This window comes from Crocuta crocuta, unplaced genomic scaffold (assembly GCF_008692635.1).
Source record: "Crocuta crocuta isolate KB4526 unplaced genomic scaffold, BGI_CrCroc_1.0 scaffold266, whole genome shotgun sequence".
Taxonomy (NCBI): Eukaryota; Metazoa; Chordata; class Mammalia; order Carnivora; family Hyaenidae; genus Crocuta; species Crocuta crocuta.
Window position 1 is genome coordinate 6,679,828 of NW_027531005.1, and position 20,879 is coordinate 6,700,706.

A 20,879-nucleotide genomic window follows, 5' to 3' on the forward strand; every position below is an offset into this window, starting at 1 on the left:
CCTACTGCCTCTGGTTGTGGGAGTGAGGGATGGGGCCCACGGGGTGCTGTGTTTTGGGGAGTCTCCAGTCCCCACCTGGAGGGAGGGCCCACCCACTGGGCCCCTCTACCCCTCCTCTTCTAGTTGCCAGAATGGAAAATTCATGGAGTCCAGTTTAGCCCAGGTCAACAAACTTTTATTGCCACTTCTGGCTCCCCCTGCCCCAGCAAGGTCCCTGCTTTTTACACAGTAGAAATACTGAGTTCTGGGGCAGGGGAATGGTGGGGCGGAGCCGAGAAGCGGGGTAGGCGAAGGATTACCTAGCCTCAGCACTGCCAAGGTTACAGAAACCCCACTTGCTGGAGAGGGAGGGCCAGATGAGAGGAACTCAAGGGCACAAATGGCTCGGTCCCACCTCTGCTGGCTGCAGAATATAAAGACCATGGTTCCAAAGCTTTTAAAACGGGGTGGAGTGGGGGAGAGGGATGAATTTGGCTGCTGTTGTACCCCTTGCCCTTGCTGCCATGTTTCCATGGAGATGAGGGAGGGGCAGGATGTAGCTCACTCCGACTACCTGGGAGGATGGCAGGGCAGCATTTAGTAAACATATCGCCTTGCACTCCTACCCAACACATACAACTGTCCCCAGCCGACCCCAAGCTCACTGCCTGTTCCACTCCCTTCCCCTCTGGAGCTGGTATTATGCCAACTGGACTCCAGGTAGGGCTGCTAGTGCCACTCTCCAGCCAGGTCTTGCTGTCGACAGATGGAATCAAAAACGTCCAGCAGGGTCAGTAGCGGCCCAAGTGCCTCCGTGTAAAGCAGCACCTAGTACCCCCAGGACTGTGCAACTGCTGTTTCCCAAACATCTCTGCCCAGATGACACTTAAAAAACAAAACAAAAGAACCATAAACCCGAATGTGTCAGGTTAAAAAGAATACAAAATAACTCTAGCCGCGGTGAGGGCTAAGAATGGGGGAAAGAGGAGGTGCATTTTTCCTAGACTCGAGCCACCTATGCACCCTGCCTTCTGCCCAGCTGGAGTTGGCTTCTGCCCACTGGGCTGTCGCTGGGGGACTGGAGTCCAAGTCTCCATCTGGTGATGAGAGCTATACCCACTGCTGTTGGTCGATGAAACTCGCAGTTGCCATTGTGAGGAGGTGCAGGGTGGATTCTCAGTACCATGGGTCGGCTCGGTGCTGCTGGTTGTAGAGCTGTAGCTTGATCTGATCTTTGATCTGATTCACAAGGATCTGGGACAGCAGGATTCCTACCAGCTGGGAGAGGCGAGATGGATTGGGCCCTTAGCAATGAGTAATGTCTTTGTTTTCCCTCACTCGGTCTTCCCAGTGTGGTCAGCACCATCCCACCCCCTGTTCCTTAGCAATAGCCGTGCCTGACCCCCTAGCTGATCCCCAGGTGCCCTACCCAAAACAAAGGAGTCTTTGCAGAATTATATGACCCACAAGGCTTACAGGGTAAGTTACCTGAGGGATGGCCAGGCCCAGTGCTACACCACCAAGAAGGAAGAGGTTGCTGTGTATCCAGTTGACCAATTTGTCAATACAGCCATTGGTATAGATGACTTTACCAGCTTCCAAGTAGTCAAGGGCCTGCATACCTTGGCCACACATGGTGTTGATCACTGCCTGGGGAAAGAGTGGAAAAGCTAAATGGGATTCCTGCTCCCAAACTTTTTCTTTTGAGCCCTAGCTGATGGGCTTCCCACCCTTCTTAAACTCCTAATTTGTTAGGGAATATATGTGGAGGAGCCTAGCTTGGAAGTTGCTAAACATAAGCTTCCTTTCCTCTGGGAGATCTGAGTTCTGTTCTCCTTGCTTTAGAGACCTGCACCTTCTGAATCCCTAGGTGAACTGCGGGAGTGAGAAGTTAACAGAGCCATTAGATTGGGGTGAAGAAAAACATCTGACAGCTGTCCTACACAGCTGATTGGTTAAACTACTGAATGGGGATTCCCAACAGCGGCCACCCTGATGGGAAGTAACTGAGATTGCTGCCCAGGAGGAAATGAGGTGGGATGTAGGCTCACCTGGTTGGGGGTGGGCAAGCAGCAGGAGTAAGGCACAGAGCAGCGCTCACGGCTGGGGTTGTCTTCCGAACAGTTGAAGTACATGTTCTGCGACCAGTCCTTATAGGAATTCCCTCCACAGCAACTAAACTGTAACAAAGCCCACCACAGAGGTTAAGAATGGCCCATTCCTCACCTTGAGGTGACCAGGGGAATTCTCACAGCAGCCCAAAGTCTGTGGCCAGCTTTTATTTGTAAGTTCAGGCTGTGTTTAAACACAGCCTTAAACCTTGAGTTCATGTTTCTCAGTGGCTTTATATATCTTGTTATAACGACCATAGTTACATATTTTGTTTTACACATTCAACTATGAGTTCCTAGAAGGCAGGTTCTGATTTTGCAGTCCTACATAATATAGAGGCTGGTAAAAAATGAGGTGTTCAAAAACACTGGCTGAAATCATTAAAGGATCGGTGTTGAAAATATTTGTCTTAATACGGAGGAAACAAAAGAGAATCTTCAATATTGTGGGCCCTTCATTACTCCATGAAAGCAAGGAGGATCCAAGTCAAGTTGCACCAAGGGAAGAGGAACTCAGCACTGTTCTCAAAAGCACTTTTATTTAAAAGTGGCTCAGTCGGTGAAGTATCTGACTTCAGCTCAGGCCATGATCTCACAGTCTGTGGGTTCGAGCCCCACATCGGGCTCTGTGCTGACAGCTCAGAGCCTGGAGCCTGCTTTGGATTCTGTCTCCCTCTCTCTCTCTGCTCCTCCCCTACTCACGTTCTGTCTCTCTCTTCCTCCCCGGCCCAACGATAAGTAAACATTAAAAAAAATTTTAATAAAGTAAAATTCAACTTTTGATGCATAGCAGCATCACTTCCATCTGGAAGTGACCCAAGTGTACACTGAAAGATGAATGAATTAACAAAATGTGGTAGGTACATATAATGGAATATTATTCAGCCTTAAAAAAGAAGGAAATTTTTGGCATATCTTACACATGGATGAGTCTTGAAGACCTGCTAAGTGAAAATAAACCAGTCACAGAAGGACAAATACTATATGATTCCACTTATATGAGGTCCCTAGAGTAGTCAAATCATAGAAAGTAGACAGTTGTTGTCAAGAGTTGGGGGAAGGAGAAATGGGGAGTTCGTATTTAATGGGTAGGGTTTCTCTGGGGAAGATGAGAAAGTTCTGGAGATGGATGGTGGTGGTGGTTGTAAACAATGTGAATGTACTTAGTGCCACAGTTTATATACTTAAAAAGGTTAAAATGGTAAATTTGTTTTTTATTTTGTTAATGTTTTATTTATTTCTGAGACAGAGAGAGACAGCATGAGCAGGGGAGAGTCAGAGAGAGAGGGAGACACAGAATCTGAAGCAGGCTCCAGGCTCTGAGCTGGCTGTCAGCTCAGCCCGACACGGGGCTCGAACCCATGAACCGTGAGATCATGACCTGAGCAGAAGTCTAACACTTAACTGACTGAGCCACCCAGGTGCCCCTAAAATGGTAAATTTTTATGTTCTGTAGATTTGATCATGATTTTAAAAATTTAACTTTTGAATAGGTAATATTTAAAAATCTGCCTATTTCCTTATTTCCCTAAAAGTAACCACTTAGAACAGTTTCTACATATCCTTCCAGATTCCTTTCCCAAATATGAATACATATTTTTCCTCCCCCTTTTTTTTACACAAATGGCAGATTACTATATATACTACCATTCTGTTCTCTTAAAAGTACTTTTAAAGCACTCTACTGTGCATGGTTTTTTGCCAAACCTTCCACAATCCATTACCTGGCAGGTAATGAAGAAGCCCATAGACCTGAAAGGTGAGGTGTCTCTTGGGATGGCATTAACTTTTGCCTACAGCCTCTCAGACCACAGCTGACCTCCCCCAACTCCTAGCCCATACCTTCTTCTGGCCAAAATCAATGAGGTTCTGTAGGTCCAAGTCATCTCGGTAGTGCACAATGGCATTATTGATGATCTCACTCACTTTCCCTCGTGCCTGCCAGAGACATGAGTAGGGGGTCAGAACATGGGACTAACCCTTAACCTGCTCCTCCCTTCAGGAATAACCGTAGACAGCGGTCACCCTTCTTCGTTGAAGTCAACCTCAAAATCAGAACCAAGTCTGAGGTTGACGGCCAACTCCGAAGCCCGTCCATCCCTGGGCCCTCAGGTACCAGTAGGCAAGAGAAACGCAGGACCTGCTGTTGCCACTTCTCAAAGCCACATTTCAAGATAATCCAAGATTTATTTACTTGGGAACACTATTCCCCCCCAAATACTTGTTGAGGCAAAGCAGAGAATCCACTATATAGATTTTAGTAGAAAAGGGCTTACAAAGCTGAGACACTGACCTCTAGTGGACATAAGGAAACTGCATCTCTTTAGACTCCAAACAGATCTGTATCATTTTAGGATTTTACTAAGCCAGGACTAGGATATTCTGAATGAACTCAGTGGCCCCCCGTTTCATCGTTTATGCCATGCCTTCTTCCTTCTTGCTCCACTATTTTTCTCAAAGTTTCTATAGTCCAGTACTACCCCTGGAAGTCATTTGCCCTTTGAGAAAGGATTTCTGGTTTTTAATTAAAAGGACTGTCACTAAATAGACCACATCCAGATATGGTGAATACTGCTCAAAATCTTGTTTACTTTCCCCCTTCTTTCCTTCTATGTATCCCAATAGGCAATTTTTAGAAGAAATAAAAAGGTTCTTCCTATTGTCTATGGTCCACTTGATAAATGTATTTTACCCAATAATTTGCCATTGAAGTTTGTGGATTGCTTTAACTTTGTGTTCATAGAATTTATTTGTTGGCCTCTCTGACTGTCAGTGGGAAAACACCTTACAATCTGGAAATCCTCTTTAAATATGGTGACTTTAAAGGCCATTTGTTCACCCCTAAGGAGAATCTTTCCAAGGCTGATGCTTCTCAGGGGAGGGAATGCTGGTTAATTAATCAGGCTAAGCATGGGCAGGAACCTTCTCTTCCTCCCTCCGGTTCACACCTGAGGAGGCCCCTGGGGCCCCAGTGCTACCTTGTCTGAGAAGACGAAGCCCAGGATCCCTGCAGCCAGCTGTAGCAGGAACACGATGGTGAGGCAGAGTGAGAACTGTAGGTAGCAGGCAGGAAAAGGAGACAGTGGATTACCATGCTGGGATGCAGCCCCTCCCAGGGCCGTGGGGAGTACTGGGTACTGGGGGCTCCAGGCACTTCTCCCAGATGCCCTGCACATAAAGGCCACCGCCTCTCACATGCTATCTTGAGGGTGGCCACCCTGTGCTGACTCATCTGGGCTGAGCTCCAGAGTGGGGAGTGGACAGCACAGGCCTTGGAGCGGGGGTGGGACAGGTGAAACTGAAAAGTCGTAGGAATGGCATCAGGAGCCTGGGAGGCATATGGAGGGGGCCAGGGTCTTTCTGGTGAGGCCCCTGACCACTCACCGTCTGTAGGAGGCAGATGTTCTCACGGAGGGATCCAATGCAGCCGCAGAAGGTGAGCAAGAACATGAGAATGCCCACCACGATCAGCAGGATAGCAGGGTCCACTGCCAGGCAGGCCAAGGCTGCTTCTGGGGGAGAGGCTGTCTCTCAGTCTGAGCCTGGTGCTGTCTGAGAGTGATACCGAGGGACGAGGTGGGGGATGCCCCCCAAAACTGTCCCCCTCTGGTGGGGGAATCTCTAGTACGGTTGGATGAAGGTTATGGGAGGCAGCCATGGGGAGAATAAAAAGGGCCCAGAAAGGTTCATGGCATTTAATTTGAGGAACTAACAAATAACAAAGTCAGTGCCTTTATTCCCAGGCTTAAGAGAGGAGGAACCACTTTCGCTCCAGAAAAGAATTAGAATGGCATTAGGCTCCCAGTTTTGCAGATTCCGTTTCCTGGAGACTTTGCACAGTGGAACTGGAATGGAGGCTGAGTTACTCCAGGACAGACTGAGGGAGGGGCTAAGGCCTCTGATTACTCTCTGCTCCCAGAGGCCTACCTACTTTCCTAGATACTTAAGCCTAAAATGTAGGCATATCATGGAAGATTCCTGGGAGGTTGGGGAAATACAGGGGAACTGGCCTGGGTGGCCTAATGCCTTGGAGTAGTGTGCTCAAATCAGGCTAGAAGGTAACTGAGGAAAGCACGTTAGAGGGCCAGGGCTTAAGGAGGCAGAAGAGGAAGGGGCTTGGCAAGAGTCATAGGCAGATGGAGGTGGGGGGCCTCTAGCTCACCTGCATGCTTCATCAGCCGAGCGTAGACTCCCACAGCCACCATCACCATGGAAATCACCTGCGGACACAGGGAATGAGGCAGACCCTGAGGTTTTGGAAACCAGAGAGCTCTCGGTGCTGTAAGTAACCTAAGAGCAGGAGGAAGATGATTTTCCCAGGCCCCAGAGATGACCATCTCTGTCCTCCCAAGAGATCCAGTTAATGGCATCTGTCTGTTTTGCCTCCAAGAAAAGCTTTTACCAAGATGATCTCATTCGATCCTCACAACACAGTTATCTTTGTGAGGCAGCTATTTTCCTCATTTTACCGATGAGGAAATCAAGGCAGTACTAGGTTACTAACTGTGGTTAAGAGTTTGGTCTTTGGATGGGGTGTCTGGGTGGCTCAGTCGGTTAGGCATCCGACTTCAGCTCAGGTCACGATCTCGCGGTTCATGGGTTCGAGCCCCACATCGGGTTCTGTGCTGACAGCTCAGATCCTGGAGCCTGTTTCAGATTCTGTGTCTCCCTCTCTCTCTCTCCCCCTCCCCCCCTCGTGCTCTGTCTCTGTCTCAAAAATAAATAAAAAAAAAAAGAAAGAAAAGAATTTGGGCTTTGGAACCAGTCAAACCTGGGCCTATGCTAGACAAATCTCTGAGCCTCAGTTTCTGTATCTGAAGCTGAGAATTTGAAACAACCAATCAAAACAACAACAACAACAAACCCACTGTAAAGTTAGATAATATATGGAAAGCATTTAACACAATGCCTGACAATAAATATTATGTCATTACTAATAGTTAATTTTTCCAGGGTCACACAGAAACTCTGAAATTTTGAATTTGAATCCAGCTACCTCCAAGGGCAGGTTTGAAAGCTGAAGCAGGCCTGAGTAGATAGATGCACCCTCCCAGATGTCTTAAATCTCTTGGAGGTCAAAATGGTGTCAACTGCAAGTGCACAGCGATGGAAAGAATGCATGCATGAACACCAACATGTAAAATACACACTGGCTTGGCAAGGGAGCCTTCATCTTTATAAACCTGGATTCCAGTGTGGAGCAAACGAGTTTAGACCCTTCAAACTTCCTGGCTTCTCCCTGAGAGAACACACTCATCAGAGACTAAGAACAAGCCCCCAAGGGGCCTTTTCTGCCTCCCACCCCCATCGCGGGCCTCCAGGAGTGCAGGGCAGCCCAATGTGCACATCTCTTGGCCACTCTTTGTGCCCAGTCCCCAGGCTGGTGCTAAGCAGCAGCTGGCTGTCACCATGGCAATTGCTGGGGCCACGCTCTGGCTGGAGGGAGTTCTCAGCAGCAGGGACTTGACCGACTCAGTGGGGAAGAAGATGGCTGGCTAGACTCCACTGTCCTACGAGACAGAGACCAGCTGGAAAAGGCCATCTTGGGGCTTTGATGGGAGAGGGGAATAGGGCCCCTGCAGAGGTAATAGGGTCAAAGTAGTTCCTCAGCCGAAAGACACTTTTCCTCAGTGGCTTCTGCCTTCCGGTGCATTTAGCAGTAAATGGAAACCCTTATCTAAAACCGTATCTTTCAGGACTCTTCCTCGGCTATGTACACACCCTTGCCCCCAATCATGTGACAGACACGGCCTGGGACTCAGGGCTAGATGTGTTACCTGCTGGCCCTTAATGCCTTTTGTCCAGTAGAGAGGGAGCTGCTTGCAGAGCTGTGAGTGGGGCTCAAGACGCCAGCTGGCTTGTCCCCCAGGACAACCAGGCTGAGGGAGCGAGGGGGAGTGTGTGGCAGGCAAGGCAAACACACAACAGAGATCCCAGCCACCATCCCCGAGGCCTGTAGGCACAGCCCTTTGCTAGAGTGACTGAGCAGCCAGGCCTGCCCTTTCAAACTCCCCATAGCCAATTAACAGTTCTGAATATCCCTTTACTGAATCATTTAAAGCTATGACCCTGCTCTTTATTTCTGTTGTTCCCAGACTCCTCACTGTTTTACACATGTTAAACGTTTACTAGGATGTATAACTTGCCACAAATATGGTCTCTGATTAAATCCTATCACAGCTAAAACAAAGTAAAGAGATGCCACGTGTCACGGTAACTTAATTCCATGTGTGGGCCTGTAATTACAGTAGTTGTTCTGTCTCAATCTGTGGTAGGCAGAATGGTGGTCCCCCAAAAGATGTCCTGTCCTAATCCCTAGAATCTGTAAATATGTCTGGAGATGGAGAGTAATTATCCTGTTGGGCCTTAGAAGAGGGAGCGGAAGGTCAGAGTCAGAGAAGGAGATAGGTATGACAATGGGAGCAGAGGTTGGAGAGGTGTGGTGGCATGACCCAAGGAAGCTGGGCATGGGAAGCCTTTAAAAGCTGAAGAAGGGGAGCCTGGGTGGCTCAGTCAGTTAAACATCCGACTTCGGCTCAGGTCATGATCTCACAGTTCGTGGGTTTGAGCCCCGTGTCGGGCTCTGTGCTGACAGCTAGTCCAGAGCCTGGAGCCTCTGTTTCGGATTCTGTACCTCCCTCTCTCTCTGACCCTCCCCTGCTCATGCTGTCTCTCTCTCAGAAGTAAATAAAATAAAAAAACATTTAAAAATTAAAAACAAAATATAATATAAATAAAAGCTGAAGAAGACAGGAAATCAATTCTCTCCTAGGGATGCCAGAAGGGACCATCTCTGCTGATACCTTAATTTTACCCAGTGAGACCCATTTTGGAATTCTGACCTCTAGAATGTAAGAAAATCGTGTTGTATTAAGCTATGAAGTTTGTGGTAATTTGTTATAGCTGCAATAGGAAACTAATACACTATCCAAATTCTATTCATCAGCTGCTATGTACAAGGTACTCTGAGGACCACAAAAATGAGTAAGATGTAGTCTTGCCCTTAAAGAGATTATGCTCTATGGGAGAGGAGCAAGAGCATCTATAGCCTATACTTTCCTAACTTGGGTGTCATTGGAATGGGAGAGAGAGACGGGAGAGAAGAACTTAAAACTGCTGATCCCTTAGCTGCACACAAACCACATATTGTAATCCAGGCAACAGTATTTCTTTTTTTTAATGTTTATTTATTTACTTTTGAGTGGGGGTGGGGGAGGAGGGCGCACGAGCAGAAGAGGGACACAGAGAGAGGAAGAGAGAGAATCCCAAGCAGACTCCTCGCTGGCAGTGCAGAACCCAGTGCAGGGCTTGATCCTATGAACTGTGAGATCATGACCTGTGCCAAGATCAGGAGTCAGACGCTTGCCACAAATATGGTCTCCGATTAAATCCCATCACAGCTAAAACAAAGTAAAGAGATGCCACATGTCACGGTAACTTAATTCCATGTGTGGGCCTGTAATTACAGTAGTTTTTCTGTCTCAATCTGCGGTAGGCAGAATGGTGGTCCCCCAAAAGATGTCCTGTCCTAATCCCTAGGCAATGGTAGTTCTGAATGTGTTCCAGGTGATTCCAATGTGCAGCCGAGTTTGAGAACCGCAAGCCTAAAGCAAACTCAGCCAGGGATCTAGAGCAGCAGGTATAGGTTACATTAAAATCAAGATGAAGACTTTAATATTATCATTAATATTTAATATGATCCCTAATGATACTGCTTACCTGGGGCGCTAGCTATCTGAGATTTGGTATTTCTATCACTGATCTCCCTCTTCATCCTGGAGTCACAGCTTGCTTGCCATTTCACACTCCTATTCCTGCCCACATCTCCCACCCTGAATTCCTCAAAGCTACTGCTGTCCCAAAGTTAATGTTGCTGCTGTTAATAGCACAGTATTTTAGAGCTGAATAGAACCTTAGAAATGAGCTCAGCCACTCACCTCTTTTTATAGACGAGGCCCAAAGAGCAAAGTGATATTTGACCAAGTGCACATGGGTGCAGAGGAAACATCTGGACTAGACCCAGTTTCCAATCTCAGTCTGGTACTCTTTCCACTCTATCAGGCTTTGCCACAAAATCCTTATAACACCCCACAATATCACCAATGACCTCCTTTCACGATGAGGACAGAGATAAAGATACTTCTTAGAATGGCTTTTCATATTCTGGCTAGAATGAAGCCTCACTGGAAATTTTTAAAAGCTAGACACAGTTTTTAAAATAGCTGAGTCTAGCAAAAGGCATGTTCCTGAAAAGTTGTCAATCAAATTATATAAAATAACTTGCATGCACCAATACCTTTATCCTTATATAAGGTGAGTAATCACCTTATAATGAAAACAGCCAAACCTTGGGCTCCTTGGGAAAATGGCTGAATCTAATACTGGAGCAGGAGATATATAAGATAAGCCTGGAGTATCTCATAGTGCCAGAAAGTAAGGAAATGCTAAAAAACAAACCAAAAAAACCCTCTCCCCATCCCTCACACTGAAGTGGGTATGCCAAAGGGATATCAAATAAGGAAGTATGAAATTATTACCCCACACCTAAAATAAATATCCATGTGTCTATACTGATAAAAAGGACTTAAATTTTTTTAAAAAAGGACTGAAACAAATAAATGAGGGAGAAAAGACAAATCTCCCTTGAAGAAGAATTGCAAATGATTTGTGTGGACAGTGCACTTTCAAGGAGTGACTTCCTTCCAAAGAGCACAGTACAGAAGAGGGGGAGGGGAGACTAACTTTATGGTAGAGACATGTGACAAGCACTACCTCAGCCAGGTGAGTAAGATCAACATCAGTAGAGGTAAATCACAGGTATATGATACGATGTTATGAAAATGACACTCTAGGGTGCTTGGGTGGCTCAGGCGGATAAGCATCTTACTTTTGATTTTGGCTCAGGTCATGATCCCAGGGTCATGCGTGGGATGCAGCCCTTCGCTAAGTTCTGCACTGAGCATGGAGCCTGCTTAAGATTCTCTCTCCCTCCCTCCCCCTTTCTAAAACTAAAAAAAAATTTTTTTTTTTTTAAATAGAACATGACACTTCACTCCTGTGGTCTTCCTCGCCAAAACACATAACCCCAATATAACCATGAGAAAAAAATCAGGCAAGTTTTAATATAGGGCCATTCTACAAAATAACTGACCAGATAACTCAAAACTGTCAAAGTCATCAAAATCGAGGAATTCTGAGAAACTGTCACAGCCAACAAAAACCTACGGAGACATGGCAACTATATGAAATTTGGGATCCTGGATGGGATTCCAGAACACAAAAAGGGTGTTAAGTGAAAACTAAGGAAATCTGAATAAAGTATGGACCTTAGTGACAATGATACTCCCATTGATTGTAACGAAGTATCATACTCACGTCAGATGTTAAGAAAAACTGGACGTGGCGTATATGAGAACTCTCTGTGCTAGCTTCTCAATTTTTCTGTAAAACTGTTCTAAAAAATGAAATCTATTAAAAATTAGCCACTCCCAATTTGTTAGGCTTTAGTTGGTTAGTAAATCCACATTTTTTTTTAAAAAAAAAACTGGATTCTTTTTTTCTTTTGAGAGTGAGAAAGACAGAGTACTAGTGGGGGAGAAGCAGAGACCGAGGGAGACAGAATTCTAAGCAGGCTCAGTAAAGAGCCTCGACTCGCACACCAAAGTGTAAGGCAATGTTCAAACCGTTCAGATGTCAGAGCACCAGGAACCTACAACGTTCTGTTGGTACACTCTATACAATTTTGACATATTACATTCTTTTCTTAAAACTTTAATATGCTCCTGCTGCTCTCTAATTTACAGCCCATAATTCCCTTTCCTCAATTCTCCCAATAATGTCCTTTAGAACCTTTTTTTTTTCTTTTTTCCTGATCCAGGATCCCATCCAGGGTCATGCATTTAAAGATCAAGTCTCCTTTGGCCGCCTTTGCAGCTTTGTTTCTTTTTTCTTTTCTTTGTTTTTGGTCTCTCAAGATACTGACTTTAAAACAAACTGTGGTAAGATACATATATCACAAAATTAACCATGTTACAGTTCAGTGGCCTTAAGTACATTCACATTGCCTCCCAACCCTCACTGCCATCCCATTCCAGGACTTTTTCATCAGTCCTGATAGAAATCTCCTACCCATTAAACACAGAGCGGCAGGAAGGACATGCTGAAAAACGAACCAACAGACCCTCCCTCACACTGATGCAGGTATGCAAAGGGACATCATTCCCTCCACTCCTCCAGCCCCTGGCAACCACAAGTCTCTACGGGTTTGCCCATTCTGCACATTTCCTGTAAATGGAGTCATACGGTATATGGCTCTTTGCATTTGGTTTCTTTCCCTGAGCATAATGTGTCCAAGGTTCATCCCTGCTTTGGCGTGTACTTCATTGTTTTTATGGCCTGATAACATTCCATTATATGGATATAACGCAATTTGTTTATCCATTCATCCAGTGATGGGCATCTGAATTGTTTCCACCTTTTGGCTACTGTAAATAGGGTGGCTGAGAATGCTGGGGTGCAAGTTTTTGGTTGAATACCTACTTTCAGGTCTCTTGGATCTATAGCCAGGGATGGAACTGCTGGGTCATATGGTAATTCTATGTTTAATCTTTTGAGGAGTTAACAGATTCTTCCATAGAGGCTTCCCCATTTCACTTTCCCACCAACAATGTACAAGGGTTCTGGTTTCTCCACATCCTTGCCAACACTTGTTCTGACATTTTTTTTTTTTTTGACATTGGCATTTTTTTCTAAGTAAGCTCTATGCCCAATGTGGGGCTTGAACTCACGTCCCCAAGATCAAGAGTCACATGCTCTACTGATAGAGCCAGCCAGGTGCCCCAACACTGGCATTTTTTTCAAAGTCCAGGCCAGTGATTTTGCAAAACACCCCTTAATTTGGATTTATCTGATTGTTTCCTCACAATTAGATTCAGATGAAACATTTTTTTAAAATGCTTATTAATTTTTGAGAGAGAGAAAGAGAGAGAGAGATGGGGGTGGGGCAGAGAGAGGCAGACAGAGGATCTGTCAGGCTCCGCACTGACAGCAGAGAGCCCAATGCAAGAGACCACGCCCTGAGCCAAAGCCAGATGCTTAACCAACTGAGCCACCCAGGCGCCCCTCAGATGACACATTTTTGACAGAAATATCACACAGATAATATTGTGTCCTTCTCAGTGTGTCATGTGAGAAAGCACAACATTAATTTCTACCCTAGAAATAAGGAATAATTTACTAAATGATGACAAGGCTGTTAGGCATATGTCTCTACATCTCATAAAACAAAAATACAGGCACTATTCTCAATAGTTTCCTAGTTTTCTATAATATTGGGTGCCACTTGTCCTCTTCCCTGTGCCTTCTGCTAGCACTCGCTGGCAGATAAGCAGTCACAGATGCTAATGTTCATGGGAGAAAAAACAAAATGGAAAAAATTCTCTCCCTTCTTTGACTTCTTTTCCTGCAAATTGCAAAAAGACATCCATGATTTGAGGTTTATGGGAAAAACCCTTATTCTGGCCCCGGGATCCTACTTCAGAGCCATCGGTGCTGAGAGAGGAAAGGTTACAGGGCCCCAAGATGAAACCCTAAACAAGAGTTCTTCTGGATCTAGTGCCCAAATGCCAATAATTACAGGCATGGACTTCCACTGGATTGTACCTAAAGACCAAGGTAGTGTGACAAGCCCTGACAAGTGGACCTAGGGAAGGTTTTCAGAGACAACAGTGGGGTCTGTAAACAGATATGAAACAGCTCTATAAACTATAAGATACAAAGACATCATTAATTGTCACTTCTCTGGCTCACAGTAGAAATGTGAGCAAAGGGGGTGTGAGGCAGAAGGAAGTCAGGCCCAAGGTTAGCTAGCCTTCACCTAGACTCAGTCCTTACCTATCTGCCTCTTGTCAGAAGGAGCACTCATCCCAGCTCTCCAAGTCCATCCCTAACAGGTGACCTCCAGGAGCTATTTCTAGCAACAGTAATAGCTGTCTTCTGTCGAGTGCTAACGGTCAGGCACTGGGCTAAATAAACACTTTATACACACTATTGCATTGAATTCTGACCACAGTCCTAAGTGTTAGCATCTCTGTTTTACAGAACTGATGTTGGGAGAGTTCAAGTAACTTTCCCTGGCTCACTCAGAGTGAGCCACTGAAGTGGGACAGGAGCCTAAGTCTGTCTCCTAAGCCTTGTGACCTGGGCCACCTGGCTGCCTTCCTCTCTCCGCCTCAGCCTCACAGCAACACTGGGATACGTGCATTCACCTGGGGGCGTCACGTGAGGTGGGAAGAAGCTGCCTGCAATTCTCTTGGGGGAGCATCTGGTAATCTCTACACTGGGCAGGACTCAGGGGGGAGTAAGATAGCATCATCAGCTGGGTGACGGTGCCAGCAGGCCCCAGAGGGAAGTCCCTGGAACAGCACCCTGAAAGGAGAAGACACGGCACCCACACAGGGCCCACCAACTCCTGAGACAAAGCCCTGGACCTTCTCTGTCTCCACATGTCCAGTCTGTGCGAAGTGGGCGCACCTGTCTCAAAGTCGTTTCCTCTTCTTTGGAATCTCTTCTCCTCTGCTGTTGAAGGTGGTGGTGGGGTCACACATTCCTTGTGTGGGAATCAAAATCCTGCCCCGACCCAGAGGGACACTGGGAGGGAAGGGTCGGCACCTTCAGTTTCAAAGTCCTCTCTGTCCTTATTTCTGGATCAGCCTGCTAGACCTACAGCAGGGCCCCCTCTCTCACTGCCCAGGATCTGCACACACTGGCTCTTCCGTGGCCATCCCAGCACGGTTTGTTCCTGGGTTTCCGAGGTGCTGACTGTCTCTGTGAGACCCGCTGTTGGCTTTCTCCCTCTGGATTGGATGGAATTGTCCTCCTGGAGAGAGGGTGTCCGCAGAGCTCTTTCCATTCCAAGGTCTGGAGCCAACACTTTAATTTGTTTAATGTTTATTTATTTATTCATTTATTTAGAGAGAGTGAGCAAGCAGGGGAGAGCGAGAGGGCAAGTGGAGGAGGGGCAGAGGGGAAAGAGAGAGAAAGAAAGAGAGAAAGGAGAAAGAGAGACTCCCAAGCAGGCTCCATGCTCAGTGTGGAGCCCGACTTGACTTGGGGCTCGATCCCACGACTGTGAGGTCACGACCTGAGCCGATATCAAGAGTTGGATACTCAACCTACTGAGCCACCCGGGCACCCCAGGAGCCAACCCTTTAGCTTCTCCCTAGGCCATGGCTGGCTTGGGTTTCCGAAGGTTATAAATGAGGGAGAGAAGTCCACAGGGCTCCCAGTAATATAAACACTCAAACTATCGCCCTGGAGTTCCCAGCCTGACACAGAATCTGCCCTCAAGACTCTGAGAGGTGGTACATGTTTCTTTTATTCTTTTAAAGGCTGCTTGAAGTTTATGATGTTCTACTTAGTACAAGGCAAACAGAGCTGTTGAGCTAAGAAGGCATGTGTGTGACTTGTCTTCCTTTTTAGTGTTTTTTTTTTCCCTTTAATTAAAAGAATGTGACAGCTTCATTTATTAAGCCTCCCTAGTCTACAGGAAAGGAGAGTTGGGGGAGGGGGAGGGGCTCTGCCTCCTAACATATTTAGGTGTGAGTATGTGTGTGGGTGTGTGGGTATGTGTGCTGGGGATTACGATGGGCAGTGGAAAGGGTCTCTGCCACTCAGGAGGGTTTTTTTCCAGGCTTGATGCCTGGTCATTTCTCCAAGGCTTCTGTGGCAGGTTACAACAGATGGTGCTGCAGGTGATATGGGGCATTCTGAGTCCCCTGAGGACTCCAATACAGTGGTCCTGGAGAGGGATGTGAATTTCTTAAAGAAGATACCTCACTAGAGGCCTGGATCAGTCTAGGAAAGACCTGGATGGGGGTCCATGTGTGCTGCAGTGGACGTGGAAAAGTCTGGGTGCTGTAGGTAGTAACTATGTATGGCCCTGAGGGAGATGCCGGAGGGGATAGCTGACCCGCCTTGAAGGAGGGTGCTAGGCCACAGGACCCAGTGCAGAAGAGAACACAGTTGGATCCCCTCTTCCCAGCCAAGAATGCTCAAGGACTTTAGATCGTGCTGCATCTCAAAAGACTAGTGTTCCTAAGAGAGGAAGGAAGGGCATCTTGCCTTCACCCTGTAGGGGCTGCTCTCCCATCCGCCATTCAGTAAACGTTCAATAAGTACCCACTCTGCCAAACTCTGCTGGGCACTGAGAAACAAGAAGTGAATACGGCAGTCTACCCTCGGGGCCCTGAAGTCTAGAAGAGGAGACATAAATCAACACGTAATTGCAGCACAGGTAAGGGATGGGGTGATCAAGGTATACATAAGGTAGACACAGATAAGCCCTGAGGCACAGCCACCGAGGAAGCATGGGCTGAGGCACAGGACTGGAGGTCTGAGTCTGAGTCTGCCTGACTCAAAAGCCACCCCAACTGTTGCCCTGGGTGGAAAAAGGACCAATATGGAAGGAGGTGGCTGCTCTGGGCAGCACTGATAATGTTCTTGCCAATGCATGCCCACAGCTGATAAGACATGTACTGTGGCGCTGGTCTTCCCTCTGCACAGAGCTGTCCAACACGGGGAGGGGAGGAGAGTCAGCTATTTCTTTCTTTTTTTTTTTTTTTAAATGTTTTTATTTCTTTCTAGGAGAGAGAGAGAGAGCGTGAGCAGGGGAGGGTCAGAGAGAGAGGGAGTCACAGACTGAAACAGGCTCCAGGCTCTGAGCTGGCAGTCAGCACAGAGCCCGATGCGGGGCTGGAACTCACGAACCGCGAGATCATGACCTGAGCGAAAGTCGGACGCTTAACCGACTAAGCCACCCAGGCGCCCCAAGAGAGTCAGCTATTTCTTAACTGAAAGATTGTAATCCAACTTTTGGTATCTTGGGGCAACTACTTCATGTCATGGGACCCCAACAATCAGGAACCCAGCAGCATGATTCTGGGGAGCAAATCAGAACTCCTAGGTAAAAGGGGAAGTGAGATTTGAAACATGAACAGGAGGAATTGCTCCTGCTCCCAAAGAAGGCATCAGCTTTCTGAGTCAGACTAAATGACCCCAAGGGTCAGGGCTCCTAGGGCAGTAGCAGAGATAGCCGGTGCCACCGCTGAGTGTGAGCCCAGACGACACTGGCTACCTTCTTGATGTGTTGCAGCACAAAACAAACACCATTCACACCCAACTCTCCCAGCAGCTGGCCAGAACATGCACTTTGCCTGGAAAAGGGGAGGGCCCCCAGTCCCATCCATGGGTACCTCCTGGGCAGAAGAGGGGAATTAGATTAGGATGGTGAAAGCCAACAAAAAAGAAAGCACAGTAACCAGTCCCTGAGGAGTGGTGGGAAGAAAGATGGCACCTGACCTGAGGAAGCAGCCCTGCATCTCTAGTTGCACTTGTATGGAATGTAGCTCTGAGGCCCTGGGCCAGGGGACAAGTGACACTCAGTAACACCCAAAAAGTATTGTCCTCTGAGAAGGTCAATGTCCTAGGGACACCAGGACACAGAAAGATGCATCTTTAGATCCAGCCCCAGGTCCTGAAGAAAGAAAACAGTCCCTAAAGTGATGCATTCATCTTTAAATAGTTCACCGAGGCAGAAAAATTTTCTCCTTTAGAGGAGAAAGATTAAGGACAGAGAGACAGATATATTGGCTTAGGGTCACACAGCAAGTGGATGCCAGAAAGGAACTGGGCCTCTTGTCCTTTATTGTGCTATTTCTAGAGCCTCTGACTCTTTATGAGTCTAAAGTAGGGCCAAGAAGGGGCTCTTCTCTAATTTGGGGTGGTGCCAGCTTGGTTAGCCAGGTCCTCTGACCTTGACTGAATCATTTTTACCGAGGTAAATGGGTCTATGAAGCCAAACTCTCTCCCTGGCTGCAACCTCCCAAAGTCATTTGTCTGGTGAAAGAAGGGGTGGAGCAGGGCGGGGAAGTCCAAGAAAATGACCATGAACGCAAGTGTAACAGATGCACCCAGCTGTTGTCACTAGGGAACACAGATAAGGGTGAGGTGCCAAAGGCTCCAAAACAGAAGCAGTCTTGGCTGATAGAGAAAGTCAGAAAGTGGATAGGAGGTGCCGGGGATGCTAATGCTGGCTCTGAGGGTGGCTTGTCCTCCTCCAAGAAGGCATGTCACTGGCCTGGCACATCCTGTGAGCATGAGGATTCACTGGGACTTGCCCTGAGGTAGGGAGTTTTCCTTAGAACATCCCCCAGCCATGGCAGAGTAGTGGTGATTTTCTTTTCTTCTTCCCTGACCTCCCGCCAAGGCAGAACCTAGACCATGGGAAGTTGGGTTAACTCCTAATACTGCTGACACCCCAGCTATGACAGCAGTCATCTGGACCAAGGACTTCCCCTCGAGGCACTGTAGTTCAATAGAAAAACCACAAGATCAAACTTACTAACCAGCTGTTGGACCTTGGGTAAAAACAATTAATATCTCTGTGCTTTAGTTTTCTCATATATAAAATGCGGGTCTTCTAGATTTTTTTTCCCATTTCTAAAACTGAGAATTTGTTAGGAACTCAAACTTCATTTTGAGTGAAATGGTACAGTGGCTGAGCTCTTAACACCACCCTCTGGGATTTCTCTCATTTGTCCCAACAGGCTGGCACTTATGTACTTTGTGTCTGTTCTTCAAACCACGGCCCCTGTGAACCTTTCCGGCAACTGGCTTAGATGCCTGGTCTGCTCCCTCTCCTAGGAAACGTATTTTAGACTCAGGCTTTCTCCTGCCTGCAAGTCTGAACTTTAGGTCTCAGGCTGCAATGGGCAGGGATAATGGGCACCTAGAGCAGCAGCTCTGGCATGGCTGGAGCTGGAAGAGAAATGGGGAGCCGGGGAGGGACCGTTCCATGTTCTCAAACCCAGAGGAGCTCAGGGACTCTGTAGATGTGAAACAGGATTGAGCCAGCATTTCATGAGCTGGTCCAGCTAGATTCTTGGCTCCAGCAATTTCTGCTATCTCTGATTATACTGGGTTCAATTTTATGGAGGAGGGAACTAGGGCCTACAGAGGTGAACATACTGCCCAGGTTAGTCAAGTCAACAATTAACTGCAGGTTGGAGATGAGAATCCTGGTGGCATCAGGCCAATAGTTTCTTCACTTTTCCACTCTAATCAGAAGATTCTGCAAGGACTGCTGGCCTTCCAACCCAACACAGGGTCCAATGTAAAGAAGCTGAAGACTCAGGCTCCAGGGGATGGAGTCTGATCCTGAGACTGGTGGGGCAAAGTCTGGGACAGTGCTGGGAAAGACATCCACATCTGGGGGCCATTCCTGCCCCTTCTCAGCGTTCGTGGGGAGGGAGGCACCCGAGTCCTCCTAAAGGAAAAGGTGAAGAAGCCCTGTAACCCACCCTCTCTAAGGTAAGGGGGAGGAAAGCTCTGGGTTTCCCCGTCTTTCTCTTTCCTTGCTGCTGGGCCTTCCAGCCCCTGGGCCTGGAAGTCCCCCAATCATGAATGTACCGGTGGGTCTGCTTTGGGCCACCAGGAAAGCCCGCTTCTCCCGCGCAAACCCATTTTTTGACCTGTCACAGATGCCCAGAGGATACCCGTAAGTCTTTACTGAATCTCTTGCATTACCCTCCCTCCCCCCACCTTCCCACCCAACGCCCCCTCGCCCCCTCCAGACGCGGCGCCACTGTGGTGTTCCTCCCCAGGATGAATTACCCCAAAGTGTCATCAACCCAGAAAACTAAGCAGGCATCCCGGGACGCCCCCTCCTCAGAACGCGGGCAACCCACTCCACGCCCGAGGGGTGCCCTGCAGCCCAGGTGCCCCCTCCCTCAAGACCCCCAAGACTCACCCAGAAGAGCATGTTGAAGAAGAAGAGCAGGTATTTCACCAGCGGGCTGACGAAGGTGAATTCCTCTCCATAGCNCCGGCTCCCAGGAAACCGGGCCCGCCCCCGGTTGCTCATTGGTGCGGCTGCCGCAGCCTGACTTCTCATTGGTCGGTCGCTGATGTCACTAAGCGTCCAGCCATCCCTCTCCTCCGAAAGGCGGGGGAGACACCTGTTCTGTGAGGGACAACTTGTTAAAGGGTCAATGGTTCTGCCTCCTCCCCCGAGAAGGGAAGCATCCAGGCAGCAGCTGCTCAAGAGAAAAGGGATGGGAAGGAATGCACACTGCATCACACACCCACGTCCTCTTCCCGGTTGCCGTACACATATGCAAACACACATACATTAAAATCAACAAGTACGCACATGCACATCGTGTGTTGAGCAATGCGCCGAAAGCTGCGGGAATACAAGAGAACAGAGATCATTCCCAGGGGGATGACAATACAATCAGGGAGACAAAACTAACCTACATGTAACAATTAGAGAATATTTAAGAGTAGCGGCAACCCTGTTTAGGAACTATGTATTTTAAATGCTTATTTCAGAAGCTCTGTAACCCACTGGCTGAAATTTGGAAACATCGCCAACAGTTCTGCCACCCTAATTCATTACTGTTTCAATCCACCTCCCTATTTCCTCAGAATCTTGGTCTATAGGCAGACGCTGTTTTTTAACATGTTGATCTGACACAAATAGGTTGAGAACAGTGTAGGTGGTGGACACTGTGCTGACTGCCGTAAGTAATGCAAACATGAATGCTATGTAGATTGTTTTTACCCCCTTCATTCGTGTGTTGAAATCCTAAAGCCCTCCCCAAGGTGATGGTATTAGGAGATGGGGCCTTTGGAAGGAGCTTAGGTCATGAGAATGGAGACCTCATGAAACGGATTAGCGTCCTTATGAAAGAGACCCCAGAAACCTCCCTCACCCCTTCCACCGTGTGA

At 47.5% G+C, this 20,879-nt stretch overlaps 1 protein-coding gene across 1 annotated transcript; it reads right to left on the reverse strand.

Moving 5' to 3' along the window:
* Positions 1–153: 153 nt before the first annotated feature.
* Positions 154–20,010, reverse strand: TSPAN33 (tetraspanin 33). The gene is made up of 8 exons (XM_077770738.1): positions 19,897–20,010; positions 6,253–6,310; positions 5,475–5,602; positions 5,069–5,143; positions 3,933–4,028; positions 2,031–2,159; positions 1,468–1,629; positions 154–1,257 (listed from the first exon to the last, which is right to left on the reverse strand). The coding sequence occupies exons 1-8, from the start codon at positions 20,008–20,010 to the stop codon at positions 1,156–1,158; spliced, it is 864 nt and encodes a 287-aa protein (XP_077626864.1). The 3' UTR covers positions 154–1,155.
* Positions 20,011–20,879: the final 869 nt, after the last annotated feature.